The following is a 22,220-nucleotide window of genomic DNA, read 5'->3' on the forward strand; positions in this document are numbered from 1 at the left end:
TTGGATGTCCACAAGTTCTAGCATTATGAGAGAGGGAGTAAAACATTTGTCTATACACTTCTATCATGCCACCTCTTACTCACCTTTTCTCTAACCTAAACAGCTCCAAATGCTGCAACCTTTCCTCATAGGGGAGTCGCTCCATCCCCATGATCATTCTGGTTGCCCTTGTTTGAACCTTTTCCAGCTCTACAATATCCTTTCAGAAGTGAGGTGACCAGAACTGTACACAGTATTCCAAATGTGGCCAGGCTGGGTCAACATCTTCATCAAGCTATCCACTAAAACTCCAAGGTCTCATTCCTGGTCAGTTACCGCCAGTTCAGACCCCATGAGTGTATATGTGAAATTAAGATTATTTGCTCCAATATGCATAACTTTACACATGAATTACATTTGCTATTTTACATCCCATTGTTTGGAGAGGTCCTTTTGGAGCTCTTCACAATTTATTTTTGCTTTCACAAGCCTGAACAATTTAGTATCATCAGCAAACTCGGCCCCTGCACTGCTCTCCCCTAACTCTTGATCATTTATGAACAAGTTAAAAAACACAGGTCCAAATACCGATCCTTGGAGGACTCCACTTTTGTTGCTTTAATGCTATCATGCTAAGAACGACAAAAGCTTCAAATGCTCTGTGGATTTTTTATTTATTTTATTTTTTGTTGCATTTTGAAGTGTTCTTCACTACAATGTGTGGCTATAATAGAGGGAGTGAGAGAACAGGGTATGCATGTGTGTTTGAAATAGGAATTAATGGAACACAGATTCCAACAGAGGAAACACCACAATGTAATCTTTCTTTATAATATGCTTGTTATATGGTTCTTGTCCAGATGTTTTTGTAATGGAAAGGCAAAAGCAAAATCTTTTTTTCTCTCTTCACTTTCAGAAACGTTTTTCAAAGCAGAGGAGGAAGTAGAATTGATAGGTTCAGGAGACACCTGAACTTGCTAATGACCACTTCCTTGTTTTTAAGCCTTAACATGGGGAGCCATTTACAGTGTAGTACTGGTGGCTTATCATGTGAGAACTGATCTCTGAAAGCATTTCCCCCTCATGAATTCTGTCAACTTTGCTGAGCATCAAAGCAGCCTGGGGAACATGTTTTGACAGGCTGAAATTTTACATCAGAGGGTTTTTATAATTGTACACTGATAAAAGTTTAGATGTTTGGAAGTGTGTGGTTTTTTTGCTGGTCTTTTTATATAGACACAAAACATCTAGGGGAATGTGGAGCGGGGAAGAACAGCAAACTGACTTCACTGCAGTATTGTTCAATACTTTGTAATGATTATATTACCTTAGAGACATGCATAAAAAAGGTACTTGTATGAAAGTGCAGCTCTTACTTTCTTTGAATGCACTTGATTAGGTTCTCTGGAAGAAGGTAATATAACTTAAACACTTCTAAATGAGCTTCTAAATTATCTCTGATGATAAATCCAGCAACTAAGAAACAAGGCAGCCATAAGAACATAAGAGCCTGCTGGATCAGGTCAGTGGCCCATCCAGGCCGGTATCCTGTTCTCACAGCGGCCAACCAGATGCCAAAGGGATGCCCACAAGCAAGACCTAAACACAAGAGAACTCACCCTTCCTGAAGTTTCTAGCAACTGCTAATACTCCCTCCAACTGTAGAGGCAGGGCATAGTCATCATGGCTAGTAGCCATTGATAGCCTTATCCTTAGTGGCTTTTGTCTAATCCCCTTTTAAAGCCATCCAAGTTGGTGGCTATTACTGCATCTTAGGAGAGGGAATTCCACAGTTAAACTATGCACTGTGTGAAGAAGTACTTTATTTTGTCCGTCCTGAAGTTTTCAACATTGAGCTACACAGGATTTCTACGAGTTCTGGTGTTATGAGAGAGGGAGAAGAATGTTTCTCTGTCCACTTTCTCCATGCCATGCATACTTTTTTACACTTCTATCATGTCTCCTCTTAATCACATTTTCTCTAAACTAAAAAGTCCCCAATGCTTTCCTTGTAGAATAGCTTGTTTCTTAGCTGCTGGACATATCACCAGCAAATCACAAAGTCATTGATAAGTGTTTTAAGTTATATTACATTCTTCCAGTGAACCCAATCATCAAGTGCATTCAAAGAAAACAATGTGCTAGCTTCCATAACCCGAGTATATCCTGTCTCTACATCTATGGAACATAGGAAGCGCCATTGAGTGTTTTAATACATTAATTCCATTGATTAATGCTTTTAATGCAGGCTTGTACAAATTGAACCCGCATGTTGCAGACACATTCACTAATGCACCTTATAGTGCTAATCCAATTATAACTTAAATTATCTTTTTTCTAAGGTGCTAAAGATACTGGTAAAGGTAGTGATGGATGGAGTGGCTGATCGCAATGGAGAAACAGCAACAGTGTTAAAGGCAAAACTGCAAGCACTCTTTGGCAGAGTGACTTCTAGAGTGACAAATGATGGAGAAATCTGGAGACTATATGCAAGACTTTATGAGAATGGGCAGAGTGATAACCATGAAGATACAGAAAAGGTAGATCCTATTGATCAAATTTGACTTTTAAATCAGCAGAGATATAGGCTACTAACTATATACCTGATTTTTGATATTAAGGTTGCAATGCTTGGTTTGTGACTGTTTGGTTTGCCTTGCTAACAGAAAACATATTTTGAATCAAGTTAGTCCAATGTCACTTCCTATCAGTATTTCTATTGTTAACAACCTGGTCAGCAAATCTATTGTATTTTGATTGTTGCTTTTATTTCTTATATTGTCTTTTATTACAATTTACAAGCCATACAATTCAAACTTATATGGTAAATACAAACTTATATGGTAAATTTATATGGTAAAATACCATATAAATGAAAGAAGCAATAAAAACACAATTAAAAATCAATAGGAATATTTAATGCGGACATGCCGCAGACCACCTGAAGCTCATGGACCACAGTTTGTGAATTCCTGGATTGGAGCATTGAAATAAGAAAGATGAACCCAAGGCAGGTGAAATGTTCACCTTGGTGTTCACCCAAGGCAGGTGAAATGTAGTTTTTCATCATTCTTATTGTGATAATGCACTTAAGAAATGGTTAAAGTTTAAGGATACAATCCACAGAAGTTTATGTCAATTTTATTAAGACTTAGGCATATGTATGTCTCAGAATTGTATTCTATATATTTCATGTGAATAATTCAGAAATTGTTTTAAGTAAAATTACTTTTGGAGTTTGTAAATTGATTTACACCATTTGGTTTTTTTGGGGGGGTTGAATTTGGATGGCTAAAGCATTATCATAAGGCAGGAGAACTCGGGAGAAGAATGTTTTCAGTCATCAAACTATTACAATCTAGTGCCATGTAACTATGTACCACAGTGTGGGATTACCTATTGAGCTATTCTGCAAGGTCAGTGTGCTCCTTCAACAGCACTTGCTGTCAGATAAATACTGTACTACAGGTATCTGGTGGGAATAAATGTGGCATCTCCTCTACAAACATACGGAGAAGCTGGATTCAAACATATAGATTAATTGTGAAGGGGGGAGCAAGGGAAAAACTGACAGGCATATGGGAAAAAGTAACAAAGATAACCAAGATAAGAAAGAGGAGGTTTGTGAATCTGCCAAAGAAAGAAAGAAAGAGAAAGAGAAATAAGCCTGGTGGAATGCAAGAGATGAAAAGCAAAAACAGCAAGTAAGATTAGGAAAACTAGATAGAGTGGGGAAAAGATGAGGGGAATGGAAATGAGATTAGTCAGGAAGAAGAAAACGACAAGATAAAGAGATTGTGCATTTCTTACAATGCTGTTTTTTGATTACATATCAACTCTCTTTGTAAGCCTTAACCTTATTTTCCTTTTTTTGTCTTTTTTATTTTATTTCAAAAAAGCAATATATTGTTCCCTCTCGGGGAAAACAAAGTCTTCATACAACAAATCTTGTTTTCTTCACCCATCCTCCACCAGCTTTGCATCCCCTGTGAGTAGAGGCTGCTGTAAATTCTCATTACCCTAGTTCTTGCACGTGCTGGCTACTCAATCAGACCGGCAAAATTTCCCTTTATAAGGCCAGGGCTCTTACACATTGACATGTAACAGCAGAAAGTAGTAAATAGCATTTCTGACACCAGTCATCAGTCTAGAAATTCAGCATATTCCCATTCTACCTTTTGTCCTTATATTTTAATACTATTTAATACTATTTAATACTATTTAATACTATTTAATACTATGCATTTTAAAAGCACCACTGGGGCTGTCCTGCCCAAAGTCAAGGGATTCAGGCTCAGACTCAGCTGTGGCTTTTTCTCTTTTGATTAAAGTAATAGATACATCCAAAGCAGTTTGCCTCATTAACTGAACTCCTCTTTCTAGGAACTTAGCACTGCTCTGACTAGGCATGACTTTGTGACTCTAGGACATTGGCTCAGCTTAAGTAGGCTTGGATCGCACACGCAAATACAGACTCCACCTTAGCTCTGACTGTTGAACTTCCCACCTCAGGCGCCTCTGAGTGTGGGGCGAAGGTGGTTTGATCTCAGCTTCCCCCTCCAACAGAAGGTGGCTGCTAACAGTCAGTTCAGGTGTGGGAAGCTGGACAGTGCTTGGCTGGGAAATGTCTGACGTCCAAGGCTGAGCCTCTGGCACAGGCAGCAGGGGCATGTCCAATTGAAGAGTGTCCGATGGGCCAGGTGGTGCTTCCATGGGGGGGGTCAGGAGCTCAGGGGACTGAGCTGTCAAAAGGTGGGGGCTGGGATGCCCTGTGAGTCCACCCTGCTGCCTACCCTCTCCCCAGATTCCCAGTCCAAGTTCTCATCTGTTTCACCCTCGTCTATCTGCCCCCTCCCTGCATGGCTCATGACAGGGCCCAGGGAATGGACAGAGCATTTCAGGCTGCAGCATTGCTGAAGCTTAGCAGGTCTTGGGGACTGCAGTGAGGGTGGGGAGGGTAACCCATCTCCTGCTACAATTGGGCTTGAAAAAAATCTGTCGGCAATAGAACTATTGGAAATAATAGAAAATAGCACATAACTTTTTAAAAATCAGATGCACATTCATGGGCATACACAAAAATATAGAAACTTGAGTCATCGCATAGAATCATAGAACATAAAACACATCAAACTCAATGTCATCAAACCCACACATCTTATTAACAACTCCCACTCAGTCCATGAAAATGACTCTGGTTGCAACTTAAGGTAGAAGTGAGATGGCTTCAGACTTGCATAGGTCAAGTCTTGTTTATATCTAATATCCCCTTGGTCAACCAGTCTGTATGTGTATAAGACAGACAGACAGACAGACAGACAGACAGACAGACAGACAGACAGACAGACAGATAGATGGATGGATATGAACGTAATTGTGATTAACCAAACAGAGGTTGTTATTGTATGAAAACGTTTCAGCTTCCGCCTTCATCAGCTGCTAACATACAAATGCTGTTACCAAGGTGTGTTAATGAGGCAAACTGCTGTTATCTGTGTGGAGCTTTTATATATATATATATGAAAAAGGCCTGCCTTCAAGTCAATCCCAGGGATTTCATGGTAAGCGGTATTCAGAGGGGGTTTACCATTGCCTTCCTCTGAGGCTGAGAGGCAGTGACTGCCCAAGGTCACCCAGTGAGCTTCATGGCTGTGTGGGGATTCGAACCCTGGTCTCCCAGGTCGTAGTCCAACACCTTAACCACTACACCTCTCTCTCTCTCTCTCTCTCTCTCTCTCACTCTCCCCCTCCCTCCTCTCTCGTCTATAAAAAAAAGTGGGTACTCTGGAACCCTTAACATAACTCATCTGTGTTAAGTCATGCTGAGCATGCTTCCTTGCTTCAAAATTTAATAAATGCTTTGCTTGATCAGATCAAGGCCTTCTTAGTGAAATGTCTAGCATATATTTTCAAGAATACTACATAAGCACCAAATAATCCACTAAAATTAGCCAGAGGTCCACCAATCTTCCATCCTCTGTGCACCTTATATTAATATGGCTCAGCGATGGCTAGAGCACAAGTGGTGAAAGACATGCTATGAGGCTGATCGGGCACAAGTAAAACATCATAACCATGCCTACTGTGTGGCAGTGAGGGCAGCAACACTTCCCTGCTTTCATCACATCCTCAAGTTAGCCATCCAGTGGAGCTTTTTCACATTGCCAGGAGTCTGTTAACATCAACTCCAGGAAATTGAGTTTTAAACCCTTCAGAAGCCCACTATGAATTGTTTGCAAGGCACTTCGAGGGTAAAGTTGCTTACCTCCATAGCAATCTTGATGCGACATCTACTGAATTCCCCAATGAGGTGTCCAGTGAAACATCTGCCACAACTTCTTGGTATCAGTTTCAGTTGATGCAGCCAGATGATGTGGACCCAAGGTGCTTTCAACAATTTGGCCAGATGATGTGTCCTCTTGACTCTTGCCCTTCTTGGCTTATTAAAACTTGCCGGAGGGGGTATGGCTGAGTGGATCCAGAGTGTGGTCAATGCATCTTTGCAAGAGGGAGTGGTTCCATCTGCCCTGAAAAAGGCAGTGATCCAACTGCTCCTGAAGAAGCCCACGCTGGACCCATTGGTTTGTGACAACTACTTCGTTGTTGTTGTTTTATGTGCCTTCAAGTCGATTATGACTTATGGCAACCCTATGAATCAGTGACCTCCAATAGTATCTGTTACGGACCACCCTGTTCAGATCTTGTAAGTTCAAGTCTGTGCCTTCCTTTATGGAATCAATCCATCTCTTGTCTGGTCTTCCTCTTTTTCTACTCCCTTCTGTTTTTCCCAGCATTATTGTCTCTTCTAGTGAATCATGTCTTCTCATTATGTGTCCAAAGTATGATAACCTCAGTTTCATCATCTAGTGACAGTTATGGTTTAATTTGTTCTGACACCAAATTATTTCTCCTTTTCGCAGTCCATGCTTTGCACAAAGCTCTCCAACAACACCACATTTCAAATGAGTTGATTTTTCTCTTATCCGCTTTTTTCACTGTCCAACTTTCACATCCATACATAGAGATTGGGAATACCATGGTCTGAATGATCCTGACTTTAGTGATCAGTGATACATCTTTGCATTTGAGGACCTTTTCTAGTTCTCTCATAGCTGCCCTCCCCAGTCCTAGCCTTCTTCTGATTTCTTGACTATCGTCTCCATTTTGGTTAATGACTGTGCCGAGGTATTGATAATCCTTGACAAGTTCAATGTCCTCATTGTCAGCTGTAAAGTTGCATAAATCTTCTGTTATCATTACTTTAGTCTTTTTGACGTTCAGCTGTAGTCCTGCTTTTGTGCTTTCCTCTTTAACTTTCATCAGCATTCGTTTCAAATCATTACTGGTTTCTGCTAGTAGTATGGTGTCATCTGCATATCTTTAATTATTGCTATTTCTCCTTCCAGTTTTCACGCCTCCTTCATCTTGGTCCAATCCCGCTTGCCATATGATATGTTCTGCATATAGATTAAACAAATAGGGTGATAAAATGCACCCCTGTCTAACAGGGAACCAATTGGTTTCTCCATATTCTGTCCTTACAGTAGCCTCTTGTCCAGAGTATAGGTTGTGCATCAGGACAATAGTTGCTCATGATCTACACAGTCAAAGGCTTTGCTGTAATCTATAAAGCACAGGGTGATTTCCTTCTGAAATTACTTGGTCCATTCCATTATCCAATGTATGTTTGCGATATGATCTCTGGTGCCTCTTCCCTTTCTAAATCCAGCTTTGACATCTGGCATTTCTCGCTCCATACATGGTAAGAGCCTTTGTTGTAGACTCTTGAGCATTACTTTACTTGCATGGGATATTAAGGCAGTAGTTTGATAATTACTGCATTCCCTGGGATCCCCTTTCTTTGGAATTGGGATATATATTGAACACTTCCAGTCTGTGGGCTATTGTTTAGTTTTCCATATTTCTTGACAAATTTTTGTCAAAGTTGGACAGATTGTCTCAGTAGCTTGTAGCAACTCTATTGGTATGCCGTGTATTCCTGGTGATTTGTTTCTTCCAAGAATTTTAAGAGCAGCTTTCACCTCACATTCTAAAATTTCTGGTTCTTCATCATGTGGTTCCTCCGTGAATGAATCTGTTATTCTTGGATCTCTTTTATGGAGTTCTTCAGTGTTTTGCTTCCATCTTCCTTTTATTTCATCTTGGTCAGTCAGTATGTTCCTCTGTTGATTATTCAACATCCCTACTCTTGGTTTTAATTTCCCTTTCATTTCTCTAATCTTTTGGAATAGGGCTCTTGTTCTTCCCTTTTTGTTGTCGGGAGAAGGATGAGGGGAGTGTGACCTTGTTATTCTCACTTCATCTCTCACCTGCTTTTGATACCATTATTGTTGTTGTTGTTGTTGTTGTTTATTTCTACCCCGTCTTTCGGCCAAAAGGCTCTCAAGTCGGCTTACAAAAAAACACCAATATAAAAATACATCAATACATCAATAAAATACATCAATACATCAAAATACTTCAAGATACATCAATAAAACAATACAATTTACAATTTACAGTAGCTAATACATAAATAAATGTGGGTGAGAAGAAGGATGGGCACAGGAGAAGTCCAAAGAAATGGATCTTGAGGGAAAGACGTGGAGGAGAGATCCTTTCTCCATGATGACTGAGATGATGGGTTAGTGACACCATGCTACTCAGAGTGGATTTGACCAGAGTATCTCTCTGAGCCGCCTTGGTGAGATCACTGTCAGCAGCACTGTTTTACAGTGGTTGCGATCCTACCTCCAGGGTTGTTTTCAGAGAATAGCATTGGGTGATTGTCTTTCAGACCCTTGGCAGTTGTGCTGTGGGGTGTTGCATCTTGTCCCCAATGCTATAAACAACAACAATAATGGTATCAAAAGCCGGTGAGAGATCAAGTGAGAATAACAAGGTCACACTCCCCTCATCCTTCTCCCGATAAACATCATCCATCAGGCAACCAAAGCTGATTCAGACCTATAACCAGGCCTGAACCCAGATTGGGATGGGACAAATATACAAATAGTTATTGTATAGAAATAGAAGAGGATGTACAAAGCCCTATACAGCTTGGGACCAGGATACCTGAAAGATCATCTTAACCCTTATATATCCCGTTGATCACTGCACTCCGCAGGTGAGGGCCTTCTGCAGATTCCATCTTATCGGGAGGTCTATTCCACACAGGAAACAGACCTTTAGAGTTGTGGCCCTGACACTTTGGAATTCCCTCCCCTTAAATATTAGACAGGCGCCATCTCTGTTATTTTTTCAGTGCCTGTTGAAGATCTTTCTCTTTCAATAAGCCTTTTAAGTAGATCTTACCCCAGTCTGTGTCTTTGCTGGAATTGCTTTTCAAGATGTTTTTAAAGTGTTTTTTTTAAGATGTTTTAAATATTTTTTAAAAAAATAAGTTTTTAAAGGTGTTTTATTTTAATATGTTTTAAAGTCTGTTGTTTTAAAGTTGTTTTAAAGTGCTTTTACTGTTTTTGTTTGCTGCCCTGGGCTTCTTCTGGGAGGAAGGGTGGGATATAAATTTAATAAATAAATCTCTAGGATGTCTTAAATGAGAACCATGTTTCTAGTATAGCCAGATTTAGCTAGGACAGCATAGGGAAGGCATCCAGGTTATGGCTTTTATCCCCTGTGCCTATAAAATATAATACAAAGGAAGCATTTCACAGTATTGGTACCTACTGTTTTCATTTTACTGTAGAAAACTGGAAAGACTACAAACAAACATTTCACACTTGTGCTGTAGCCAAGGTTACATGATGTGCACTTTAGCTATTAAATCAAAGCAAGCTCTCTGTGGCAATTTTTCAAGGAGCCACATAGTGTGAAAGAAGCATCAAACTCTGGATATAAAATGAATGCTTCCAGCTTTCAAAACATTGTAGAATATGGTGATGGAAACAGCTTGTTAAATTATCCTGACCCATTTTGCTGTAAGCGCTTGCTCCCTTGAGAAAGTTTCCAGGATTTTTTTCATTTAGGTTAGCTGTGTCTGTGTTAAATGTTAGCAATCTGCATTCTACAGCTTCTTCTTTTCTAAGAAGCAGCATAGCATGCAGGCTAGATTGTGTAACTACAGTAAAGATTTTCCTGGTATTTGCCTTAGTTTACTTGGTTTTGTTTTGTTCAGGAGCAGACAAGGTTGGATGCCACAAAGCAAGTGGCCAGCAACACTCTGCTTCTGTCTCTTTTATATGTTGTTCATATTTTCCAAATGTAATGCTAATTGACAGGGACAGATATTGTATTGGAAGGCTCAGGGAAGTGGGATATATGTGTGGGATGTATATTTGTTAACACAATTATGTACCTCCTTCGTATCTGTTGTGCTGCCAACTCATTGTATGTCATGCCACTGTTTAACATACCTTCTTCTCAGCCTTTAGGCACGGCAACCAGTCTATCCCTCCATCACCAAATTAAAACCCACATAGTGATTTGCCAAGACAGGAATGTACTTTCTATTCCAATTAACATTAACATTTCCCAAGAGTCAAAACCATTTTTCACTTTATATTGTACAGCCCAGGAAAGAAATGTAACCATTCTATTCTTTTAAAGTATTAGTTTAGCTTTGCAACCTGGTAATTTGCTTGACAATTGAATGTGCTAATGTGCTTCTTTGTTTTAATATTTGATCAAAGATGAGAGAATGTATAATGGTGGTGTCAATCATTATCAGTTATGTTATTTTATATAATTCATATGAGAGAAAACCTCCATTCATATAGTGATCCCCCCAGGTGCCTGTATCCTCATTGCCATTACTAGTGTCTCTGTCACCCCAAATATTTACAACATTGAGATCAGCTGGTAATAAAACTTAATAGTTTTTCACTATTGGCTTAATAGCAAAAACTACTGAGAGAGAAAAAGACACTTCCGACAAAAATAGGAAGCTGCCATTGGCTGTGATCCTCTATGTGCACAGAGTGGCATTGCTCTATCCCTAGCAGCTGTATGGTGAAACCTCTGCTGTCACATGGAAGTTGCAGCGCAAAACCAATTAAGTTTTAGGCTGGAGCTGCCAACAAGGATTGTGATAGTGTAAAACTGTCTTTCCCCCTCCCCCTCCCCTTTGCCAGAGAGAAGAGAAGATAGGGGAAAATAGCATCACACACCCTCACAGTCCTTATTGGCACTTCAAATCTAAACTTGAAATGACTTGGCACTCTATGAAGGGTTTTCATCATAGAAAACATTCCTTCCCATATTGTGTGCGTTGCATGGCTCACATGAATCTGTCAGTGCTCAATTTGGCATTAGTTAACAGAGGTGTGGGGCTTAACTCAGCTTTCCTGCCACAAAGTACCCAAATACTAATGTCATAAAATGATACAAACAAGCAATCACATTCACAAATTTAAAATGTGTGCTACACTAACTGGCTGAAATTCAAAAGCAAAGTTGTCTCCTCAGAAGAGGATTTCCATAATTATCGGACACTTTTTTTTTTTGAAAAAAGAATTACAAAAGAAGAATGATAAAAATAGTTGCACATCACACACACAAAGAGAAACAAAAGACAAATATTGTTTCCTAATTATAAAATTAGATTGATCAGTTAATTAATTGCATCAAGAAGTGTAAGAGTGAACGTCACCTTGCAATGTGGTGTTCCAATGATTTATAAACTCCCAACTTTCAATAAATCTGGTGCCCTTTCTTCCTTATTTCTTTTATAATGTGCAAGTTTAGTTAGAAATGTTATATTATTGCATTACATCAGTAGACTTAGGGCACAATCCAGTTTGCATTTGTGCTGGGTTGAGGGAGCTTTTTGCTGTGGATCTCCATCTGAGCCGGCTGGGTCCCAGCTCAGCCGGGCTACGCTGGTGTAAATCCCTCAGCCTGGCTGTGCTGGGACCTAGCCAGCTCAGCGGAGACTGGCGTAAGTGAAGCCAGTGTAAGGCCCCAAAGGGGGCATGTAAGGGGAGATGCCAAGGGGAGGTGACTTAGGCCACATTCAACTCACGTTTGGTGCGCTTCTGCAGGTCCTAATCCAGGCAAAAGTTGTGCCATGGAAAAGGTCGGTCTAAAAAAATAATTGCAGTAGAAGTCAGTGGAGTGGGCTTACTCCCCAGTAAGGGTATGTGGGAAAGCAGGCTTTTATTTTCTGGTCTCTGTGCACAGCTCCTGGCTTAGCCAGCATTCAGCCAATCCACAGGCTCCTGAATGGCAACTGGATGCAGCAGAACCTGATGCTGGCTTCCCTTGCTTCAGCATAATTTACGCCAGCTTCCCCAGTGTTGGATTGCTCTGCCTGAAATTTCCAGTTGCTAGCCACAGCTTGCGTAGCTGCTATAATCTTAACAGAGAATGCCCTTCTCTTGGCTATCATAAAATGGGGTTCCTTAAAAGATGGCAGGCAAAGCAGAGTCCCCCCTGCAGATCTTAATTAGTTGAATAAGGGTATCTCTCTTTTTAGAGAGAGGGAGAGAGAAAATAGCACACAAAAGCAAGTCCAGAACCAAACTGGTGCCCAGTGATTTGACAGGGTACAGGTATTGTATACTTTCTCTAATTAGTCCCAGATGAGAAACAAGCAGCCACCTTTTGAATCACCTCTAGATTCCAACCAAAGCAAAGACTTCTGAAGAAAATTTCTGATTGGTTTTTGTTGGAGAATTCATCTCTTCCATTAAGCTCAGTGGCACTTTAGTGCTCAGTTTTTTTCTCTTAAAAAAAAGAAAGTAAACATTTGGATTTAGGAAAGTTTTAAAATGTTTATGTTTTTGCTTTGGTTCACTTACTTCTGCTTAGTTTTGGGGCAATTGCTTTTTATTTTCTCAATTTCTCAGAATCCCTGTCTTCTTTCTTTGGTTTTCCACGTTGAGGAACCGACAGAGAATAAAACTGGCATCTTAGTCTTTGTATATATTTGAGCAATTTATTGAGGTTTGCATTCCTTAGATGCATAATGGCTCAAAATATTAAAATACCAGTGTTTTCCTGCTTTCGTATGCATTTAATCATTGTGACCTAGCAAAATATGGGTCACATCCATCAGTCTAGACAGATTTTTTTTAAGGTAAAAAATTATCTTTTGAACACGTGTTACTTGTATATCTGTCATACTTGAGAGGCAATAACAGTGAAAAACATCTGTGCTACAGCTGCAGAATACAGTTGCAGGGGAGAAACCATTCTAAGACCGAGAAACTAACATAGTACCAATCAGAACTGTTTCTGTGGGTGACCTTGGCTTTGTGTGTACACACAAAGCCAAGCTGAGGTTATTTTCTCATTTCACTGCTCTATCTTTACAGGCGCTGCAGTATCTCACCAAAGCACACAAATGTGAAATCCAATCAAGGGACTGGGACAAAGACATTTTCTCTTTTAAGGAGGTAGCAAAAGGTGCTCTAGAGCTTGCACATGGTATGTCCAATATATAAGTGTTTGGCATAAATCATGATTGGTTGGTTGCTTGGTTACTTTAAAAAAAATCACCAAATAATGGCTATGACATGCCATTCTTGAGAACATAATCTACATTTTCTGTCCAGTCTTGCTTCATTATCACTCTAGTTGTCTCCCAATCCATTTCATTGCCAACAAATCTCCAGAAAACCAGAAAGCTGCCTTAGCTCTACAATAGGAGAAAGGATGTTCAGGAACAATCAGGTTAATTGATTGAGTCACTTTCTCATTCCAGGAGTCAACCAAGGTATCAACAGGACCTCCAGCCATGCATGCAAGAAAATCCATCCACATCAGGAGGCACACCATTTTAATTGGTCCCCCACTATGTGGAGGCTGCCCCCAATAGATCACCACCAGTAGGGTTTAGATTTATCTATAACAAAGGAGTGATTTCAGTCTCTACCACCACGAGATCAGCATCCATCTGATCAGTAGTAAAAGCCAAGTCCAATGGGAGATAATGGAAAAATAGCATTTCCACACAGGTCCTAGAACCCTCTCTTGTTACTGGAAAAGAGGAATTGGAGGAGGAATGGATGAAAAGTGTTATTCTTCTGTTTCCTGCAATTAATATTCCAACTGAATGTCTTTATCAGTAGTAGTAGTAGTAGTAGCAGTAGTATCCATTAAATTTCTATCCCATCCTTCCTTCCAGAAGGAGTCCAGATTTACTTGTAGATGGGCGTTCCAGGCTTTCTGGACAATACTGAGTTTCATGGCCCAACCCTTTATGGTTTGCATACACACATTTTATGTTTTTCTTGATAAGTGGAGAATTACATGGTAATATCTCACCAAGATGGCCTGTTCATATTGTTTGTATGACTTCTCCTTGGAGTAGTTTGCTCTGATCTCTCTCAAACTCCAGTTATTTTCTGTACTAGTGAGGTTTGTCATGAAATTAGTTACTGAAAGAACAGATAACTGACTTGTCCACTTTAGAAAGAGTTGTATCATTATAGTTTAAGTAAGAGAAGATCAAAAACTGAGAGCAAATGTAAACACAGAGCTAGACATTGATATACTTGGTCATTGTTGAATCAGCTCAGTCGCGTTCACATGTAACACTAAGCCAAACCATGGCTTAGCCGGAGCACAAGAACAAACCTTGGGTACAGATCATGGTTAAAGAGGAGAGAGAGCTTAATTTTATTTATTTATTTATTTATTTATTTATATCCCGCCCTTCCTCCCAGCAGAAGCCCACAACTCTGGGTCCAGACAACACGCTAAGCTAAACCCTGGCTTAGCTGCCATGCTACATTGAGCTAAAAGAGCTGGGAAGGAACAAAGTGGATGAAAGCTTTTTTCCAGGAGCCAGCACATTTGTGGCATCCCAATAAGCCATAGTTAGCCTTACTGTGACATGTAAACCAGACAATGGATTTCATTATATGATCTTGTTAAGTATTACATCTTAGTAGCAGTCCCAAATATATAGGAAAAGGGGGGAATCATGCGAAGAGACAAATTAAATATTATAGTACACAAGCAGCTAATGTTGAAAAATGGCTGTGGCACATCTGCTCACCATTTCCCAACTATGTTGAGTAGATCTTAAGCTCATGTTGTGACATGAGTGTTCTGCATTTCCCCAACTCTACCACCATTGGAAGCAATGGTGATGCAGAAACACAGAATGTCATGATATAGCATAGTATGAGGGAAGTACTACTAGATGTTACGAAGTGGGAATGGGAAGCTAGACATTCAGTGCTGCTTTGGAGTGGCATTCATATGTTGTAAGAGTGGGTTATAAATCCGTTAAATAAGCATATCATTAGCATTCAGCACCTTATCCCATATTCTAATTCCACTTCATTTGTTTTGAGTATCATCATTTAGGTAGGACTTGTCAGTGATTTAGGAATGTTCTTTTATGCAATTGCAGAAATGTGTATGTGTTTATAAATTTAAGAAATGGGCTGCATTCCAATGAACTTAGCATGGAAATAAGTCCCAGTTAGACTTACTTCTGAGTTACTATGTGTAGGATCAAAAAGCAAATTATATTTGCTGCAATTCAGAACACCTGGTCAATACCGTGTCTTTAAATGTTTGGATGGATGCTCATTTAAAGGAGCTTCATTTTCCTTATGAAAAGAACTGACTGAAAGCTAAGTAGTAACTGTGTTGGAATTGCTTTTAATATTTTTTTTAAAACATTTTTTTTCTAAACAATATTTTTAACCCTTTTTATTTAAGATGTTTTTAAAGCTTTTTTAAAGGATGTTGCTAAAGTTGTTGTTTTTTAATGTATTTTAAGGTCTGTTTTTATGATGTTTTAAAGTGTTTTTAGCCCTTTTGTTTCCCGCCCTGGGGGAGGAAGGGCGGGACATAAATAAATAAATAAATAAATAGTAATTTACATCCATCATGTTATTGCACTAATAACCACCAAACTTTTGTTTTGCCATTTTAAACTTCACCTTGTAGTGGCAATGAGGTGCAGCAAAACCAAGACTAATCACCAGGAAGCATTGCAAATACTCTCTTCAGCTCGACTCAACCTACGTGGCTTGGCAGCCAAAGCAAAGGTGAGGCGAGACTGAGGTGGGCCTCCTTAAAAAGGAAGAATCTCTGTAACTGAGATGCAGGATCAATACAGAGGTCCCAGTGCCATGGCTGATGTTCTCAAAGACTGTTACATTCATTCTACTTTTAACTCTTCCATTCTCACCAAAAGACTTTGCAATGGGAGGGAGATGGAATACATCAAGAATTTGTTCATTTATGAGAACTTTACCAGGTTAAATTCTCAAATATCTTTCAGTTGTATCTCTCCGAGGAGCATCTCCTACTTCTCTAGAAAGCAAGTCTCTATAGCATTCTCTGCAAGTGGCCAGTGGTACAGTGAGCACAGTGTGTGTGTGTATGGATGGATAGATAGGGGTGAAGAGAGAGAGAGAGAGAGGTGGAAATAACAAGTATTGCTCCCTCAGGACATCACTATACATGATCTTTATGATTGGAAAAGTGCAAAGGGGGGTAAAATCATGTGAATAACAGTACAGAAGGAAGGCTGCCCAATACTGTTCTACACCAAAGTCAGGAGGGTGGATGGCATGCAGAAATGCCCTGTACTTTAGGCTGTGTAGATTCTCACACCATCTCCCCTAATCCCCAGAGAGCTTAGTGCCTTCAATCAGGTATTTTTAGGGTTTTAGCTGAAAGTTCAGCAAATAAGAGAGGAAGCTCTGAGTTCATCAGTTGTTTTCACACTGGGTCACCAGAAATAACTAAATGAAACCTGATGGGCACTGTCACAAATCAGGGATTTTCCTTCTCTCACCGCAGCCCCCAGTTCAAACTGTTCTGGCTCTGCTATACTTGTCAAAGACTGGGCTGTTTGCTAGCAGTTGCGTGGAGTAACTATGGGTGGTACTCAATGCCAGTCCTGCTCAGAGTAAACCCACTGAAGTTAATAAACATAACTAATGCAGGTCCATTAATTTCAATGAGTCTAGTCTGAGTAGGACTTTGAATACAACCCACTGTTTTTCCCAAAGAGGACAGGTGGGCAGCATTGTTACATTTCTTCACTGTGTTTTCCCATGAATGAATTACGATTAGCTATTCAACATATCCCATCCATTCTTGTTTCACAGTCTAATCTTACAGCATGTCCCTGTAACCCAAGAGGCACAAATGACCTGCAGTGTCATAGCGCTAGGGAATTTATACTCCTAGGCTTTGGATCAGGTTAGGCTATTTCCTGCCTCATATGCCTATTCTCACCCAATCATCAAAAAGAAGAGGTGACCTAAAGGGTCTGTTCCACACACCCTGCTGCAAGACCAGAGCTTTTTAGCATATTAAGAAATACAGTTCCCATGACTTCAAGAAGCCCAGGCATGTTCAGCAGTATCCCAGGTTTTAAATCAGACTGTAGCCTAAACAGGATTAGGCCACTACTGCTGCTTCTACAGTCATCAAACGTGAGGGAAAGCCTAATTATACAGCCACGAGAGTGGCTGTATACTATACTTAGCATGGATATTTTGCATTCCGCAATGTTAAATTGAAAATACCCCCCATGCCATTCTGATGCTTCCCATAAGCGCATTACAAAACAAAACCTTACAAAACGTATAGTCCTGAACTCAGAAACAACTCTAAATATTCATGGCGATACACAAAACAGAGAGAATTGAGAGTTCAAAGTGTAAAAAGAGAGAAAAATCAGACCCCTTTTGGACTTTTTTCTGTCAGAGTTCTCATAATTGTTGAAATTCATTAAAAATCAGCCATGGTCACAGAGTACCTGTAATACTATTACTTAATACTATTACTGACCTTGCCCCATACTCTGACCATCTTCTGCAGTTTAAAAGTTAAAAAAATGCCTTTCTGATTTTTAATTAATTTAAGAAACTTAGCATTGAACTAAATGATAACATCGGGCATGCTCAGTAAGAACCAACTGTCAGACTCACAGCTGCTTGGGTTTGCTAATTGGGGCCACACCCACACCAGACATTTATTGCACTTTAGATAGTCATGGCTTCCCCCCAAAGAATCCTGGGAAGTGTAGTTTGTGAAGGGTGCTAGAGGAGATTCCTATTCCCCTGACAGAGCTCCAGTGGCCAGAGTGGTTTAACAGTCAGCCACTCTGATTGAAGCTCTGTGAGGGGAACAGGGTATCTCCTAGCAACTCTCAGCACCCTTCACTAACTACGCTTCCCAGGATTCTTTGGGAGAAGCCATGACTGTCTAAAGTGGAATAAAGGTCTGGTGTGGATGTGGCCGGTGATAGCTTTGGTTTAAATTTGGGTGGGAGACTACATGTGCCTGCTGTACAATAAAGAGGTAGGGGAAACCCTGAAAAACAATGATGCTGTTCACAATGTTTTTCTTTTGGAAAGGAAAAGGGCTTCCCCTCTGCCCAGTGCCCATCCACCCAATCCCCTCCTCTTCCCTCCCTCCCCCTCTCCTCCCTCCCCCTCCTGCCCATCTCCTCTCCTCCCTGCTGCTCCCCCAGGCCAGTTTCACCTATCCTAAGCATGATTGCACAGGAGTATATCCCACTGAACTCAAAAAGCATGCAAATGATCAATCCATTCTCAGCAAATTTGCACAGGATCCCATTTCTTCCCTCCCAGATTAAAGAGCAGAGGAGCGCACTAATAGGTAAAAGAATCTTGAGGTTTAAGAATGTACCTGTAACAAACAGATATTTCTATCAAACTTTTAAAAGCTGGGAAATTGGACAGCTATAGTGAATGCACCAGAGGAGCAGGAGACCTGACCTCTTCTCTGAGATATTGTACTGCCCTACAAGTTTGTCAAAATGCAAACACAATTGGGGTTGGTCTTTCATAGTCCAATCCAATTCCTGTGTAGCTTGGAAGAATTTGGTAACATGTGCCTCTGAGCAAATGGTTAGTGGTGGTAACACCTGCAATCAGCCCAAATAACAGGAACAAGACATGCACTTCTGTTTCTGTGAATATGTGAACTACATCAACACTTTGCAGTACTAAAAAAAGCTCCAAAAACAATTGTGGAATAATGTCACTGACTATTCTGCAGGATAGTTTCCAGTGGACATGAGGAGTGTCTCAGTTTGCACAAGATAAAACAGTGGGATGTGAAATATATTCTAGCAAAATTCTAGGTGTGCTCTATGTTTTTAATTGACCATGGCTACCTTTCCTTAAGTGGAATAGTTTAAGCATAGCAGGCTTAAAACATGCAGCATGGGCAGGCCAAGTTTGTTTCTTCCAACAGCTAGAGTCATTGCTTAAGTAGCGACATATTATAATCAGTCTGATTTTACATCAAACTGAAGTTTCAAATTCAACTGTTAATACACCCAAAATAGACATAGAACCTCCACTTTGAAACACAAAAGGTTGTCTTCACCATCATATGACATTGACCGATAAAAAGGCTTTGAAATTAATAAAAATAAATTTGGCACAGATTTCTAGGATGAATAATGAGAAAAATATAATTTTCTAGGTTAGATTCTCTGTAGATACAGTAGTAACACAGAAAAGAAGCAAAGTAAGAACACCTACAGAAATGTAATTCTCCCATCTCTGGAGATGGCAGGTATTGCCACCACTCACCATATCCTCAGAGGCACATGTTACCAAATTCTTCCAAGCTACACAGGAAGCGGATTGGACTGTGAAAGACCAACCCCAATTGTGTTTGCATTTTGACAAATTTGTAGGGCAGTCCAATATCTCAGAGAGGAGGTCAAGTCTCCTGCTCCCCTAGTGCATTCACTATAGCTGCCCAATTTCCCTGCTTTTTAAAGTTTGATCGAAATATCTGTTGGCTATAGGTACATTCTTAAACCGCAAGTTTTTTTGCCTATTAGTGAATTTCTACTATGCAGCCAACTTGGATTTATAGGTACATCCAGAAGGCAGAGATGTAACTCATTTGTCCACAGAGTAATACCGGTGTGTTTTTAAATGTTTGTGGGAGAGATTCTTTTCAAATCTGCATTTAGAATGATTTTATTGTCTCTTATTCAGAATAAACTTTCTGTTACATTTTTTTTAATTTTCTTGTCCAGCAACTTTTTACAGATGCAGTGAGTGGTGAAGTTTCCAGTGACCTAGCTGAAGAAGTGGCAGCTATGGATAACTTAATATTGGAATTGCAAGAACGTAGCAACCAGCTAAAGAATCAGACCTGAGAAATATAAGATCCAGTTTCCTGGAAGGAAGGAAGGAAGGAAGGAAGGAAGGAAGGAAGGAAGGAAGGAAGGAAGGAAGGAAGGAAGGAAGGAAGCGAAGTTGGCAAACTTTGTTGGCTGCAGTTTGTGCTAATGACCCTCCAGTAAATCTAACACCTCAAGCCACTTTCTCATAAATATTTTTGTTTTCGTTCTCAATTTGGGTGTTTGTGTGATTTCTGTTGGCCTCAGTTTTATAGAACAAAACTGACTGGTTTTTATTTAGAAGGCCCTTTTATTTAGGATTAGTTCTGCTCAAGTGCACCACATAATTAGCTCCTGTCTATTGCTGTGCACTTTGCAGATAGGAGAGATTAAGTAGTCCTGTTGATATTAGAAAGGAAGGGGCACTATTTTGCTTTTGTTTTTATTGAGATGGAGGGAATGTCAGGAAGATGGAGAAAATCAAACAAAAATTGAAATGGCACTCTTCTGTGACATTTAAAACAAACAATTGTGCAGGAGGTGCCAGTGGAATTATCCTATAGTTTTGTGGTTTTCAGAGCTAAGCATTTACAGAAAACGGGCAACACATTCCCAACAGTGGCAGCACAAACTGTAACTTGCATCCTAATCCTTATGATTTCCTTTGCTTTTTGGGAAGCCATGTTCCGTTTTTCTGACTTTTCAGTAGCCTTTGAGGCTTAAGTGTAGCAGGATATTCTCTCTCTCAATAAGTTTCCCTATAAACACTGACCATAACAACACCAGTAGCAGCTGCAAGACTTGAGCTGGATCTCAACTTTGCATCCCCATTAACCTAAAAATGGGTGATAACAAGACCCACCCTTTCTAAACCAGACCAAGGCTATTGAGTCGTGTCTTCAGCAATGGCAATTGAATGCCCAGATAAGCTTTTACTAGCTAGGCAAGGTGGAGGATAGCCATCCCTCTCGTTCATCTCCAGCATTTAATAATGTGACATACAATGCCTTTGAATGTGGAGATTTCATTCTTACTGTCATCCATTAGTCTGTTTTCTATGAATTTATCATATCCTTTCTGAAAGCTTCTACAATTGCCATTGCTGCAACTTGTAGTCAGTACTGTCGCTTGATTTGTCTTTTGTATAAAGAACTTCCTTCTGTTGGTTATGATGTACCCTTTGCTTGGAGGATTTCAAGTTCTTCAGGGTTCTCCTTTCCTCCTCCTTTCTGTACTGTTTTTTTCCCATGAACCAAAGCCTCCAACTCTTACCTGAGGCAAAATCCTTAGCCATGTCTTTGCCTATTTGATGATTGATTTTTTTATTTACGGTCATAGACCAAACAACGTATACAAATACACAAATGCACAACAATACTTAAAAGGAACATTAAACATAATCACTCTTGCGAGATACCCTCTTACTGCATATTAAAACAATAAAATTAAAATATTAAAATTAAAAAGAGAATTGTTTAATCATTGCTTTTTGACGCTCAATAGCTGCTGCAAAAAAGCTGGCTACTTTTATTGTGACCTGGGGGTTCCGGTCAGATAACAAATACTCCAAATAAAATAAATCCGATCTACCTGGGATTTTTATTAAAATCAGAGTAATAAAAATAACTCTAAAATCACAGTAAAAAGAACAATAAAATGTCACATGACAAATTGTTTCCACCTCCCCCGACCCACAAGGGCACAGACGCTCCCGGAAGGGCACACTCTTAAATCTGCCTTCAGGGAGGGCAGAAGGTAGGGCATTAAGCTTGGCTAACATAAAGGCCTTCCTATATTTTGAGACTGATAATTAAATAATTTGCCGGTGCAAATGTCACCAACTTGTCCCTGAAATCTGGATAAGCTGTGGCCAAACCTACGTGTTCTTGGAATTCAATGGCCCAAATACGTTGCTTAATAGCTGCTTTGGCCTTACGATATCCTAGGGCCAATAATGCATCGGGGACAAAGCCCAGCCTCTGTAATTTTGCTATTAACGTTTTTTTCCACTTGGACTGGAAGGCATCTGTAAATGTTAAATGGGCCAGTCCTGCTGGGAAAACTTGCAGCTTCAACCAATAATTTAACTTAAGCAGCCATGCTCAGGCCTCTATGGAAGTTTGACCTGTCTCTAAATGAAGAATTATGTTAGGTGTACTACTCGGCACTCCCAGTATAGCTCTCAGAAATT

The 22,220-nt window shown here is 40.0% G+C and overlaps 1 protein-coding gene across 1 annotated transcript in view; it reads left to right on the forward strand.

Moving 5' to 3' along the window:
- Positions 1–21,500, forward strand: part of TTC27 (tetratricopeptide repeat domain 27) — a 166,777-nt gene extending 145,277 nt beyond the window's left edge. Inside the window, exons 17-20 of the mRNA XM_061624749.1 lie at positions 2,322–2,519; positions 13,254–13,365; positions 15,847–15,947; positions 19,943–21,500. Of these exons, the coding sequence (XP_061480733.1) occupies positions 2,322–2,519; positions 13,254–13,365; positions 15,847–15,947; positions 19,943–20,065 (534 nt within the window). The 3' untranslated portion in view covers positions 20,066–21,500. The remainder of the gene's footprint in view (positions 1–2,321; positions 2,520–13,253; positions 13,366–15,846; positions 15,948–19,942) is intronic.
- The last annotated feature ends 720 nt before the right edge of the window (positions 21,501–22,220 follow it).

The sequence above is a fragment of the Rhineura floridana genome, chromosome 4, assembly GCF_030035675.1.
Source record: "Rhineura floridana isolate rRhiFlo1 chromosome 4, rRhiFlo1.hap2, whole genome shotgun sequence".
In the NCBI taxonomy this organism is placed as follows: Eukaryota; Metazoa; Chordata; class Lepidosauria; order Squamata; family Rhineuridae; genus Rhineura; species Rhineura floridana.